Here is a 14935-nt window from a genome sequence, read left to right as displayed (position 1 = left end):
GCCTCTTATAGAGGCAGCTGTGCAGGGTAGCAAGGGGCTCTCTGGGAGTGGGGCTTGGGAGCACTTTGCTTCTGGCCCTACCCTCAGGGACTATTGAATAGTTGTGTAAAGGTTAAAATTTGATGGGATTAATGACTATTCAGTTACACGCTATCTGACATCCCTAGTCCTGGGGGTGCTAAATGAGGGAGGTTCAACTTGTATTCTGTATTAGAGTATTATTTGCTTTTAGGGCTTTGAGTTCCTATTAACAAACATTATTTGAGATTTGTGTTCTCTTACAGAGATCCAGTTCTGACTTGCCTCTCACAAAGCAGAAAAAGATAAATTCCCCTGAGAATATTTTCTCTGTAAACTATGATTCAAAACTATTTAGTTCGTTAATGCCATCCCCTCGGGTGACTACTTGCCATCACTGCGGTTTGTATGGTAAGCGTTTATTATTAACCCATAAGCCTGAACACAGTACTTAAGTTGGACTAGCTTTCAAGTATAGATCTGAAAACAACTCTTCTTAAACCAGGGGTTGGCAACGTATGGCTCGTAAGCCATATGTGGCTCACTTTGGAACCATATATGGCTCATGGCTTGAGCTCAATCTCTCCTTCCCTCCCCCATCTGCTATGGGGAGTGTGTGCTGGCGATCAAGCATTGTGCCCCCCGCAAGATTAGAACTTACACCGGCTTCCTGTGGGGGACAAGCCCTGAGGCTCCGTGCTGGATTCGGCTTGTGGGAAAGTGGACCCCTTCCTGGTGATCACCAGAGAGAGTGTACTCGGCTGTGCTGCGTGTTTTGGTGATGCACTTTGAGCGTGCAGCTGCTAGGTGGAGGGGTGGCTAAGATGGCGGTGAAGGATCCGGACTTTGGGGGACAAGGAGAGGCTGGATTTCTGGAGGAGAGGCACATGCACTTCTTCCAGCATTGCCTGCAGATCCTGCCTGAGAGATGCTCATTCCTGGAGACTAGCAGGTACCAGCTGAACTGCTCCTGACCCCTCCCCTCTGGCCGGACACCCACTCACACCTTGCTCCTGCCCTCTGGACAGACACCTACCCCCAGCTTGCTCCTGTACCCTACCTCCCCCCCAAATTCTGCACCCCTATTCCTATTCTACTTATTGGCAGCTCTGTCCCACACACTGGACCCCTCATTTTTTATTCTATCCCAGAGCCTAAGGCATGCCTACAAAATCCACTAAGTCTGGAACCCCAGAAGAGTTAATCTGGCCTGAGGCCTTGAACCTCAGTCCTCTCTCCCCTTCCTCCCCCGCCCCCCCCCATGAGGCTGGAGTACCAGGGGAGTAAGGTGTCTCAGTTGGGGGCCACATCTGTGAACGTTCGAGGTTTTTGGAGGGGTTGATTTTTGCTTCTCACTAGTGTGGTCCCCAATTGATTTTTCTGTGGGACAGTGGCCCTGACCCCAAAAAGGGTTCCCCATCCTTACCATAAATAAAACCAATGTTGAAACTTTTTGTGTTGGACATAATATTTTACTTTATTTACAAATTAAGCCTGGCCAACAAGCCCCCAATTGGAGCCCAGCACCCTTCTGACTGCAGCATCATAACACTCCAGTACGCACCTGTACCCCAACTTGAGACCATCATACACCTTACCCCCCCACCCTGAGTCCCTCATACCCCCACATCCCCAAACTCTTGACCCCCGCATCACCAGTCCCTTGCCGTAACGCTCCTGCACCACCCATACACCCTGAGCCCCCATGCACCCCAGCCCAGCATCCTGGAACCCCACATCCCAAGTCCCCTGCTGTAACGCTCCTGCACCACCCACACACCCCAAACCTGTGCCCTAAGCCCATCATACACACAAACCCCCTGCCCTGAGCCCCTCAAACATCCCAACCCAAACTCCTGCATCCTCACATCCCTAGCTCCTGCCATAAGATTGACAGAAGACTGCATAAATCTGGATTTGACCAGTTATAATGTAAGTTTCAAAGAAATGAGCAAATGATGCAGCAACGGAAGTCCCATTAAATAAAGTCTGCGAGTACAGTGTTTCATTTATGCTGTTGTTAATCATGATGTTGATTATCAATAATAAGTTGTATATTTTCAGTCACGCAAATGGGCATTCTTATACAGCTCTTTGTGGACCACTTGTTCTGAATTTTGATGTGGTTTGGCTCTTTGGTTTGAAAAGGTTGCCGACCCCTGTATTAAACCATTTTTCCCTCCGACTGTCACTTTGAAAGAGACTGATTTTTTTAAACTTATTTTTACTATTTTTGAATTGTAATAGTAATTCTGTAAAAAATAAATAGCAAGGATCACAAAATCATCAGACAAATCTATTAATAGTCAGATAAGTCAGACTGTGCTTTGAAAAATCTAGTTACGTAACACAGATGAAAAAGTTCATGCTTAAGTGAAAAATTAATGAAGTACAGACTGAGCCTCTAAAACAAAAAGTGAATGGTATACAGGCAGTCCCCGGGTTACGTACAAGATAGGGACTGTAGGTTTGTTCTTAAGTTGAATCTGTATGTAAGTCGGAACTGGCGTCCAGATTCAGCCGCTGCTGAAACTGATCAGTTTCAACAGTGGCTGAATCTGGACGCCAGTTCTGACTTACATACAGATTCAACTTAAGAACCCCAGGCATCCCCAAGTCAGCTGCTGCTGAAACTGATCAGCGGCTGATTCCAGGAAGCCCGGGGCAGGGGCTTCCTGTAGTCAGCCACTGGTCATTTTCAGCAGCTGCTGACTAGGGGACACCTGGGGCAGAGCAGCTGGGGTGCTGCTGGGTTGGTCCAGTGGCACCCAGAGCGGCGCTACGGGACCAACCGGCAGCGCCCCAGCTGCTGTACCACAGGCGTCCGGAGCAAAGCCGCGGAGCACGGGGGCAGCGGGACAGCCCAGACGCGCCGTGGCTATCCTGCTGCCCTCGGGCTCCGTGGCTTTGCTCTGCTTTGCTCCCCGTCCCCCTGGTCTGCAGACCAGGGGGACGGGGAGCAAAGCGGCGGAACACGCGGGCAGCGGGACAGCCCAGACGCGCCGTGGCTATCCTGCTGCCCTCGGGCTCCGCGGCTTTGCTCTGCTCTGCTCCCCGTCCCCCAGGTCTGCAGACCAGGGGGAGGGGGAGCAGAGTAGAGCAGAGCGGCGGAACGCGCGGCCAGCTGACAGCCCAGATGCGTCTGGGCTGTCAGCTGGCCGTGCGTTCCGCCGCTGCTTTGCTTCCTCTCCCTGGTCTGCTCGAGACCAGGGAGAGGAAGTGCCCCGTTCGTAACTGCGGATCCGACATAAGTCGGATCCGCGTAACTCGGGGACTGCCTGTATTACACTAGCTGGAGTTACCCGGTGTTGCTCGGTCCCAGTCCCCGCCGGCTGATTCACTTCCCCACCAGCCCTGCTTCCTGCTGGCTGGTTCTCCTCCTGATCTTCCCCGGCCAGCCCCGCTCCTGTTGGCCTCCTCCCCCCGATCTCCCCCGATCGGCTCTACTTCCCTCTGCACCCTCCCCCTCCCCCCTGACCAGCTCTGCTTCCTGCACCCGGCCAGTCCTGCACTCCTCTGCTGCCCTCCCACCCCAATCTCCCCCAACCAGCTCTGCTTCCCGCTAGCTGCCCCTCCCAGCCCCCGATCTCCCCTGGCCAGCCCCGCCGCCTCCACCCCGCCAGCTCTGCTTCCCGCCACCCCCCTCCCCCGGACCAGCTCTGCTTCTTGCCAGCAGTCCTTCACCTGATCTCCTCCGGCCAGCCTCCCTCTCCTCCCCCCCGCCAGCTCTGCTTCTTGGAGCGCCCCCCCTTCCTCCCGGCCAGCCCCGCTCCCCTCCTGGCTGGTTCCTTCCTCCGCTGCCCCCGATCAAGTGTGTCCAGGGTTTTTTAGACTACCTGGTAACCGTAGCCGCGGGGGGCAGGGCAGGTGCCTGAGCTGTTGTGTGCGTGGGGGTGGGATGAGCCCCGGATGGTGCTGGGGGTGCAGGCGGCGGGCATGTGACCTAGGGTAGGCGGGGCTGCCCCTGCAGTGTAGTGTGGTGGGTTATATTTTATTTTTACAGGTTGAGATTGGGCCCAATTGGGTCAAAAAATACTTTAAAACCTTCTCCTGGAGGAAAGGTTATCCCATGGAAAATTTTGTTTCGGTAGCTCTTGTAGTGTCCAAGTTATTAGAGCACAAACATTCAAACATTCTCCTTTATATGTTATATTAATAAACACATGAATTCTGCGATTTACAGCTCTGAGATACCCAAGTTGGGTGAGGTAATATCTTTTTTATTGGACCAACTTGTGTTGGTGAAAGAGACAGGATTTCAGGCCTTGAAAGTTTACCCCTTTCACCAACACAAGTTGGTCCAATAAAATATATTACCTCACCTACCTTGTCCCTCTTTGTGTAGGTCCAACACAGCAACAACAGTGCAAATAACTTTTTTTATTCAGACACGATTGTGCCCCTTCCCTTCTTTAGGTTAGTACACTGACTTTTCTTAAATTTTTAGGAGACCTAAGATGTTCACAGTGTAAGCAGATATATTATTGCTCTACAGACTGCCAGAAGAAAGATTGGTCTGCACATGGTATTGTATGCAAGCCAGTGAAACAAAGGTAAGTTAAGGATGTTAAAGCAATATCTTGTAACTCAGAGAATCTTAAAATAGCCAAATTATAATTACTCTTGATTTCATTCTATTTTTTAACCATAATTTAAATGATCTGTGTTGCTTGGTCTTGTACTTAAAACTTATTCCACATTGTAAATCTAACAATCATAAGGATATGGGGCAGGAGGAGGACAGAAATTAAAAAAAGAAGAAAAGCTCACAAAGGTGACAGAAAATGGCCTTTTAGAGCTTTATACTGTGCTTGAATGGTTATGAATTTTTCTAAGTTTACATGTAAAAACATGTCTCTTGTAAGTTACACACCGCAGATGAATTTGGGGTATGAAAAATCAGGCTGATTTTTTTCCCCTGTGTCTCGTTACCTGACTAGTAATACAGATTTTGCAGCCAGAGTCTACCTATCACTGTGGTTCTACTTCTACTTGCTGCTGCTACATAGATTAACTTCTTTTAATTCTATTACATGCATGCTTTATACTATTCTTCCATGTGTGCAATAACATGGTTACGTGCAATGAAATCCTGCCATATTGAAGTAGATAGGAATTTTGCCATTGCCTTCAGTAGTGACAGAATTTCACCCAAGAATGTTTTCTCCAGTGAGAGGGTAGGTTAGGTGGTCCATGAAAAAAAGTTTGCCCTTTACTTTGACTGAACCCCAAAGACAAATATTTTTACCCTTGAACAGACTTTTGGAGAGTAGGGATGTTAAAATTGGATGAATCAACTAATCAAATAGTCAGATTCATTTCCATCGATTATTTGATTAGTCAATAAGGGTGCTTCACTTTGAAACGTAGCAAGAGCCTGCTGGACTGTTGCTACTTTTCAAAGGCAGAAATGCCACACGTTGTTCCCCCTTTGAAATGTACAAGAGCCCCAGCAGGGCCTTTAAGTCAGCTCCCCCCAGTATACCCTCCTTTGCTCTCCCACCCCCTTGCTGCCTCTTTCTGATAAAGGCAGCAATGGGGGGGAGGCGGCAGTGACCAGTGGACTAGTGTGTTGACTATCTGATAAGTTTTTGCTTGTTGGATAGTTGATTAGTCGCTTACGTCCCTGTTGGAGAGTACCAACCTTACTAACCTTTGCGAACATGTTAAATGCCAATTATATGGTAATGTTTAATATAAAAGTACCCAGAGACATCACTCATACTTTTATACAGTATTTGAGGTTTTTATCCCAACCATAACTAGAAACTTGAAGTCAGAGAATTGAAATTCTGGAAAAGAAAAGTTTCATAGAGGAGCTGGTACACCATTGTGCTTAGTCTGAGAACTGATGGGCCCAGATTTATTGATTGATTTTGTTTTTGAGTTTGTATTTTTTGTAATAATTGAAATGAAAATTAATGCAACTTCACTACTAAAGTAAAATAAAATATCGCTGTCTGAAAATTATCATTACAGAAAGTGAGACCCACTTCAGCATGCCTGTATATTAAATGTACATTTTAAAATCTTCTCCATTTGTCTTCAGGTATAAGAACTGTTGCTCTTCACCAGCTGTGCACTGTGGTTTAAAAAAAATAAAATAAATGGCCTTTACCTTACTTTATTAGGCAGTCTGCATTGTAGATGCAGGTTGACACACATTTACAACGGTTAAGTCACTTAAAGCTTTAATTTAGTTCTTGAAGTACCAGTTACTAAAATGGCTTGATTTGCTGGTTCTTTAAACTATTAAATAAAGTCCCAACAGTATTAATCAACTGCTTTATTTCAGCTTAAAGAAAAGTGAAGGTAATGCCAAGTTGCCTGGTGAAATTAAGAAGAAAATGGATTTTGAGGTACAGAATGTTAACTTTTATTTTAATGGATATGTTCTTGGGGAAGCCTACTGGAGGTTGGATATTCTTAAATATATCTTTATTAAATGTCTGAGCTACGCAGCTTTTAGCAACAAAGTTGTATCAACATGGCTTTAATGCTAAATGTCAGCGTGTATGGACACCGTCAGCACTTTTGCTGACAAAATACTTTGACCCATAATAAGCTGGTTTCACTTTGTCGGCAGGAGTGCTCTTTCTGCCAAAGCAGCATTCACAAGGGCACTAGCCATGGCAAATCTTTGTCATTCACAGGGGACATGGGATTAAGCACCTGTGAATGACGCAACTTTGTCAAGCAAGTGCATGTGTAGACAGACATACCATAAGTTTAATGTGTTACTATAACATGTTTTAAACATTATAATGCTCAACTCATTATAGTGAAGAGAATAGAAAGAAATGTTGATTGCTTCAAAATATACTATTCCTTCAAATTAAACAAGCTAGTTCAAACAGCATTCCAAAATGACTGTTAAAACTAAAGTTTTTGACAAAGATAAGAGTTCAATTATTGCTGTGTACACATGTATAAGGAGAGTTCTGATTGGAGGGTAGACAAATATAAAATGTCAAATTCAGGAACACTGTGTACGTGATTAGCATTTCTTAATATGTTTTATATTGCCCATGTTAGCCCACACAGTTAACCATTATTGAGGAACTTGTAGGTTTAAAAATTGATGTCAGGTATTTCTTTGATTCAGTACCATTGATTTAGATTGTGTGTATATATAGTCCTGTTTCCCAGAATAAAAAAATAGTCATTTTCTTTGGTTGTAGTTGCAGAATTCTTTCCAGCCAGCACTCTAGCCAAAAAGACCTCTTAGCTTTCTCTCTTGTCCATAGTTTCTTTGTGGTCATATTTCCAGTGAAACCTTTCCGCGTAAGTATTTCTGATTTCAGCTGGACATATATTGTGTGTGGTTTGGGCAGTTGCTCCAAAGAAGTAGCTTTCCTCCAAACATGTAGCTTAACTGCTGCTTAGGTTTATCCTTAATGAAACACTGTTGTGGCCATCAGCTTCAATGAGGTCTTAACCAATTTCCATGATAACGTTTTCCTTATTGTAAGGTAAGTGGAGGGAAACTTGTCCCCATAAACAAGATGTATTTATACTCATCAAACTTCCCAATAAGATGAGCTTTCTGGTTATTTGCTATTTTAAATCCTAGGTTATAGGTCTATTTGCTTTGATTGTAGTTTATATGTAGCCATATAAAATAGTCCAAATTTCCAGTGGTTATAGTGACGCATAACTCTCCAGGATGCATTAATCTGATTTAAAACAGCAAATGCTAATTGACAATAAAGGTTCCTCACAAAAGAGAATATATTGATAATGAAATGAATAAATCCTTATATTTTGTTTTTTTAATAAATGCATAAAGAACAAGGTTCCATTTGTTTAACTTCCAGTTTAGTTTAAAATTTTATATTGTGCAACACTACAAGTATTACCAACTGATATAGTGAAGGAAATTTAATACATTTTATTCTTGCTTTGAAAAATGCATCTTACAATATAGGATGTTATAGAAAAGCTTAAATACATGTGGATTCCAGTATACATATAAACTGATAAGCCATGATTGGGATCCCTTTGCTCACTGAAAAATGTTCTGGATACATTTTTTTTCTCTAGTAACATGTACAGAAGAGAAAACGTGTTAGTTTAATAGTAAGATATACATTACAATTAAAATTAAAATGGTGCTATTTTATTACAGGCAGTCCCCGGGTTACGTACAAGATAGGGACTGAAGGTTTGTTCTTAAGTTGAATTTGTATGTAAGTTGAAACTGGTACATATTGTAGGGGAAACTCTAGCCAAACATTTCTCCAGAGCTCAGTTTTATTCTCCCACACCTCACTTCCCTCAGTCCTTTATTCTCAAGCTGAGGTGTCTGCTGAGAAAAACCGCTCCGCGTCTCCCTGGTCTGCTGCGGGGGAAGCACTAGCTTCGCGTCTCCCTGGTCTGCTGGGGGGAAGCAGCTAGTGCGGGGTTGCCTCACCCCGTTTGTAAGTAGGGATCCGATGTAAGTCGGATCCATGTAACCCGGGGACTGCCTGTATATTCCGAGCAAATTAGGTATATATTGAAATTAGTGGGAATTAAGTGCTTAAGTACCTTTGAGATCCTGCGCTTTTGAATCTGCTTGAAAATAAGACATATATGCTCACGTTTCATTGGCGCTTTAGTAGCTCCAAGTCTCCTCTTTTTTTTTTTTTTTTTTTTTTTTTTTTGGTGTGCGTGTGGTATTTCTAATTCTGCAGTAAGACCAAGCCAAGTTTAATTTCATTTAGATTCGCAGGTCAGGTTAAACTAGTTAGCAAAGCAGTCCTACTTTTTATTTAAGTTACTTAAGTTCTTTCATACTAACGGTAATTATTGCTCTTTAATCTTCATAACTGTATGCTTGTACTTCATGCTTTCAAACACACTCTGTATGAAACAGTGCTCGTGTGTCAGAGTTACTGCTCTGAGCAAGCAGTGAAGAGTTAAAGGACTATAGTAACATTGTGCTCTATATTGGAGTTAGGCATAAATTTTTCAAAAGCATGTAAGTTGACTTTTTGTTAGGGATGTCAGTGTGTAGTTAACTATATGATTAGCCACTAACCTTAGGCTTATCAGTTAATCTTATTGACTACACACATTCCCCCCCACTGCTGCCTCAGCATCAGGAGGCAGGAGAGGCTGCCGCAAAGCAGTCTCTCTCCACGGGGGAGGAGGGGGGGGGGCAGGAGGGTCCGAGCTCCCTGCGGACAGAGGCTGCTCCGCCTCACAGGGAGCAGTCTCTGTCCATGGTGAGCATGGGCCAGCTGTGGATAGAGGCTGGTCCCCAGAAGTAGTCCTATCTGCAGGGGGGTTCCAGCTCCCTGCAGACAGAGGCTGCTCTGTGGGAGGCAGATCAGCCTCTGTCCATGGTGAGGGGCTGCTGCTGGTCCAGCTTCTGTCTCCTGCGGGCCCAGGCTTGCTATGAACAGAGGCTGCTTCGTGGCAGCCTCTCCTCCCCCTTTCCCTCCATCCCCCTACTGCAGCCTATCAGAAGCAGTAGCATGGGGCAACAGGCAGCTAGTCTGCGCAGGGAGCTGGTTTTAAAACTGGCTCGCCTCATGGACTGGCTCCCACATGGCATCCTGCACTGCTGCCTCTTGACACAGAGTCAGCAGCGTGGAGTCAAAGGGGGCTCCCTGGGAGTGTGGCCAGAGTGTGTTGACTGCCAGCCCTGCTCCTGGGGACTATAGACTAGTTGTGTAACAGGTAAGATTTTGTGCAGTTACATGATTGTTCAGTTACCTGTTATCTAACATCCCTACTTTCTATTAAACATACATTTTTCAGTACATAAGCCACTTTTAAAGTTGAACAGGTGTACTTTTGAAAATTAAGCATAAATGCTGTTTCCTGAACTGCCCGCAATTGGGTAATATGTAGACAATTCCACTTAAGAAGTCACCTATATATTTTTTTTCTAAATAGGGCAATTTATCACCTGTTGATGTCCACAAGATAGAAGATGACATCCAAAAAATAATGCTTTCTGACCTGCAAAACTTAGGCTTCAAAAAAGCTATGGAAATAGAGGTACCTTTTCCTTACCATCCATTGCATGGTTAAATTTATTTTTTTAAATACTGATTTCACTGTCAGCCTCTTCAGTGGCGTTCATATATGTTTCTTGGACAGGGACATCACTTCAACTTTATGTGCCTGTTTTCTCACCTTACAATGTAGATACCAATCATGGCCCATCTTTTTAAAGGCTATTCCATCTACAGATGGAAGGGTTATAAGAGTGATGGCTGTGGTATTACAGAATTGGACCTTCCTAACATCAGTACATCTATTAGTTCTAACTAATATTAGTATTTATAGTATATAGATGCTCTTAATGTGTCCATTGAATAGTAAACACAATAAGTTATTCATTACAAGTATAGGTTGGACCTCCCTGGTCTGGCACCCTTCCACCTAACTCCTTCTGAAGAAGGAATTTGCCAAACTGGGGAAGGTCAGGCCTCCAAGCTCTGTGAAGGGGTGTCTTCCTACCCACTAGGCTCCATTCCGTAACCCAGCTGGTTCTGCTGTCTCTGGCAACCTCTGCTGTTGGGGCTCTCTGATCTGGCAACATCTGTGATCTTGTCAGGCTATGGATGTTGCCAGACCAGAGAGGTTCAACCTGTATTAATGTTAGATACTTCAATAGTATGACTTTTTTTCTTTTTAGGGTACAGTCACTGAATTCAAGAACCCAAGTGAATTTTATATACAAGTGTATTCTTCAGAAATTTTAGAACATCTCAGCAAGCTTACTGTAAAACTGAAAGATTGTTATGCAAACATTGTTAGCCAAGAGGAATATATTCCTATCAAAGGGGAAGTTTGTGTTGCAAAATATTCTCTGGATCAGGTAACTTATTTTATTTGGGGTCTGGTAAAAATTCTAAGAGAATATGAGACTGTAAATATCTAAATGCTCTAAATACCTTTTAGATTGTGTTCCGCTCAAAATTATATATATACTGTTTTGTGTTGCATGTAATTCCCATAGTTTTTCACACTTAGTGGATATAACTTCTATTTTTACACATTATGAATTCCAGCTTTGTAGAAATTCTTGTCTTGAGGCAGTTTTTGTCCAAGAGCAGATCATTTTCATGCAATATTTTAAGTTCTTGATTAAGTTAATTTTCTTTTAAACTGACTGTTCGTTAGTCAAAATGCATATCAGAGTGGACTATCTCTCTGTTGGTAAAGAGAGAACATGCAAATAAAGAGTTGCAATAAGGTTAAAAAAACTAGATGTAAGTCATTTGACTTTCCCCATTTATTTCTGATTCTTACCTGGTGTATGACCTGATTTTCCTAACAGCAGTTTTGACACCTTATTTTCCCTCTGTTATCTCCTACACTTCCTTCTTTCCTCCTCCTCGCCCTTAATGCTACCAGACACTTGATATGTAAAAGCATTGTAATGATATGTGGTATCTGTTTTGCGGGGTGGAGGGAGGATGTTTCTTTGGAGCAAGCTTCCTGTGAATCCTGAATGTGTTGTGCTTTGAAAGGAATCTTGTCTTGGTGATGGTACTAATTCTTTTTCCAATTATGTGTACCCCAAACTATTGCTAGGCAATGAGTCTCTTGTTCAGTTGAGTTGCTTCAGACCTGATCAGTAATTTTTACTTTTTTGCCAACTTGATGGAGAAAAAGTATTCTCCACAAAAGGAATAATGTCCAGAGTGTGTAGTTCTGTTTTTACATCCAGAATATTATTTGTTCACGTGTAGACCTGGAATAGAGTACTGGTAAAAGAGGTGGATATCTTGCAGAAGAAAGCACAAGTGTTGTTTATTGATTATGGCAATGGAGAAAATGTTCCACTAGATTGGATTAAACCACTCCAGAAAGACATTGAACTGTTTCCTGCCTGTGTGAGTATTTCTTTTTAATTTTTAACAGCTAGATGTTTAAGCAAAGGTTATATTAAAAATGGACTGTAATAATTGCAGTTACTGCAACATTTTGCAGTACCTTTATCTTTTTACCTAATGAAAATAATGAAATGAAGTTTACTGTCATTGCTTTTGTAACTTTCTTTTCTGATAGTTCCTTGTCTTAATCCCATTATCTAGCCACTCCTAGTCTTCTCTCCTCAAGTTTCCTGTCCTAGTCTCCTTGCCCAACCTCACACTTCTAGCACCCCAGCCAATCTGTGTCTCCCTTCTCTAATCACTTGACTTCCACCCACTATCTCTGTCCATACTGGTTCCTATTCTCTGTCTCTTCCCCAGGGCTATTAGTCTGACCTTGGTGTCCGTGTACCAATTCCTCCTTGTTAGTCTCTGATAGCTAGCAGTTTCAGCCTCCCCTGCCAGACTCCTTGCCCAGTCGTCCTTTCAGTCTACTGCCAATCTCGCTCTTGGCTGTCTGACTTGAATGTAGAGTTTTTCTCTGCATTGCCTGAACCTGGCATGGGGGTATTTAAGCACTGGAGAAACAGGCTCCTTGTTCTCAGTTTTGATGTTCAGTTGGTTCACAGCACCTCAGACCTGCAGTTGCAGGGGGAGTCCTGCTCAGTCCTGAACTTGAGCATACCCAGTGTGGATGAAATCAGGGAGATTCAAAAATATTCAGTTTCTTCTGGACATGTATGAAGAGCTATGAGTTGTCCCTACTCTTCCCCCTTCCCTCCCTCCCCAGACTTAAAATTTGACCACATTTGGGCAGTTTTTCACAAAATACACACCACTGTATAAAAAGGCTTTCTTTTCTTCCCCTCAGATTCTCATGTATAGGTTAATTGAAAAGCACTCTTACTTTAAATTGGGGAAAGACCTGCTCCAAATGTGCAAAGGGAGTATTGTTTTGTCCACGGCTTCCTACCAAGATGCTCATGATGCATGCTTCCATGTTTGGTTGGGAAACTCACCTGGGACATCTTCAGACCCAAGAAGTCTGGATTTCCAGTGAGCTTTACCCTCCTAAAGATAGTTGCTGATTACCAGTGGTATCATACAATTATTCATAAAGTTCTGTTTTTTTTAAAAGGCCAAAAATAATGGAGAGCTTAAAGTAGATTGTAACAGTGAATCCCAGTAATGACTGTACCTTACAATATTCTGAACAAAAATCTCACCTATGCTGTAGCTGTACATCACTTCATGCTGACTCAAGACATTCTAGACTTCAGCATTATAATGCTGGAATCTTATCAGAAATCAAGCGATGGGTCTAGCATGCACAGTTATGCCCTTCCCACTCTGTAAGGTTTAACAGTCCAGGTCACAGCACGCAACACAATAGCAATGTTGTCAGTACATAGTCACATGATTATTTCCTCTTTGCCAGGAAGCTTTTTGTGTTTGGAACTGATACATTTTCCATCCAGTTATCCCAGTTGCATTGCATCTGCAAGGATTACATTGCAACTTAGGCAGCTTCTCTGAGATGCATACCTATCTGAAATCCTAGTGGCTACTTTGGGATGAGTCCACACATTTACACAGCCTAGTTAGGGCATCAAGATCTGATACCCACTTAAACAAAGGCTGTAGGACAGCTCTGCTAAAGTAGATTCTGAGCACCCACTTCCTTTATACTAGATACCAAAAGTGGAATACATATTGACTGTCATTCAGAGAGAACAGTTCTTCCAGTGATCATTCATATGCATTCTAATCAGGTGTGTGTGCATGCATGTGCACAGTTGTTGGAAGACTTTTTTTCCCTAGCAGGGGTGGGTGGGTGGGTGTGTGTGTTTCCCTGGAGTGGTGCCGAAATGGTGCCCCCTCCTCAGTTTTTTCTGATCAACAGTGATGGTAGCTATGACTTCTCCTTGCTCATCTCTTGAGTACAAGTAGATCAGCACTTCTCCTTTTACTGTATATAGTTGTCTTAGCCTTTTAGAAAGTTGCTACAATTGTTTGTGGCAGTTGCAGACCTTTTTTCTTGGGTGGGGGGGGGGAGGAGAGTTGTCGCTTTTCTCCGGCAAACCCGGCACTGGGAGCACTCATGCTGCGCTGGACAGAAGCTTGCTTGGGACACATGGCAATTAAAGGGGCCACAATTTTTCGGCCCTGACCTCCGAGACTTTTTTTCTCAGCAACCCTAGTACTATCACCTTTTTTGTTTACAAAAAAAGCACTGGTTTGTATCTGGGAGTGTTATGGTTTCACTGGCATAACTCTTCCACCATTAACAGCACACTCTACCAGGTCTGAAGCATTCCCCACAGTGTTCCTGGCCTAGATCCCCTCTCGGGAGAGGTGTAGAGTGGTAATGTGGTTGTCAATACATAACTTTGCTCCACATTATGGAGTCATGCAACAATTTAAAGATGACACAGCATTTAGATGTGCAGTGCTCCATTGAATGAAGAACTCCAACCCCACCTCCTAGACTTGTACTTGGAAGTCACCTGGTTGGAATCCATGTGAACAACTACTCAGAGGGAAAAAAGATTACATATTTTCTTTAACTGTTGCCTTTCTAGATGTGGTGTTCGTGTCCATTTCAGTACCCAGCCTCCTTCCCCTCTGTTGGGGTAGCTGGCAAGAAGGAACTGGGGTGGGGGACTAGGTAGGGCCCTATATTGGGTGCCATTTTGATGCAACTCCAGGGGGTGCCCACGCCAACCATACGGCTAGCAGCTAAGGAGAAAATCTTCTGGCTACTGTTCAGGTGCACACGCATACACATGATTCGAATGGATGTGAACAACACAGTAACTGGCTCTTTGACTTGTTGTCCCTATATATTTATTCCACTGCCTTTCCTCTTTCCTGCTTTTGTGGAATTCTGTAGCACCTAGGTTCTTTGTGAAAATTGAGGGATAGTTTGGAAGGGAGGCACAAGGGCAGTCTTTTACATGGGGTACATGTGCATACCAGAAATGGAGCATATATGGACAATAAGTCTTGATGACACAGCCACATTAACTGTAGGGTGTGTAACCATTCTCTGTGGCACAGTGAATTGTGGTAATTGTGAAGGCAGAGGAGGAACAGGAACC

The 14935-nt window shown here is 43.6% G+C and overlaps 1 protein-coding gene across 12 annotated transcripts in view; it reads left to right on the top strand.

The window, feature by feature from the left end:
* Positions 1 to 14935, top strand: part of TDRD1 (tudor domain containing 1) — an 82745-nt gene that overhangs the window by 26002 nt on the left and 41808 nt on the right. For 11 of the 12 annotated variants that reach the window (XM_075935440.1, XM_075935431.1, XM_075935433.1 and 8 more), the window contains 6 exons: positions 285 to 429; positions 4466 to 4571; positions 6314 to 6377; positions 9904 to 10008; positions 10652 to 10834; positions 11712 to 11855. In XM_075935440.1, coding sequence (XP_075791555.1) covers positions 285 to 429; positions 4466 to 4571; positions 6314 to 6377; positions 9904 to 10008; positions 10652 to 10834; positions 11712 to 11855 — 747 coding nt within the window. The remainder of the gene's footprint in view (positions 1 to 284; positions 430 to 4465; positions 4572 to 6313; positions 6378 to 9903; positions 10009 to 10651; positions 10835 to 11711; positions 11856 to 14935) is intronic. The other variant, XM_075935432.1, reaches the window with a different exon arrangement.

Source organism: Pelodiscus sinensis, chromosome 8 (genome assembly GCF_049634645.1).
Source record: "Pelodiscus sinensis isolate JC-2024 chromosome 8, ASM4963464v1, whole genome shotgun sequence".
Classification (NCBI taxonomy): domain Eukaryota; kingdom Metazoa; phylum Chordata; order Testudines; family Trionychidae; genus Pelodiscus; species Pelodiscus sinensis.
The sequence above is the reverse complement of the archived record's forward strand: the minus strand, read 5'-3'. Positions and strand labels throughout refer to the sequence as shown.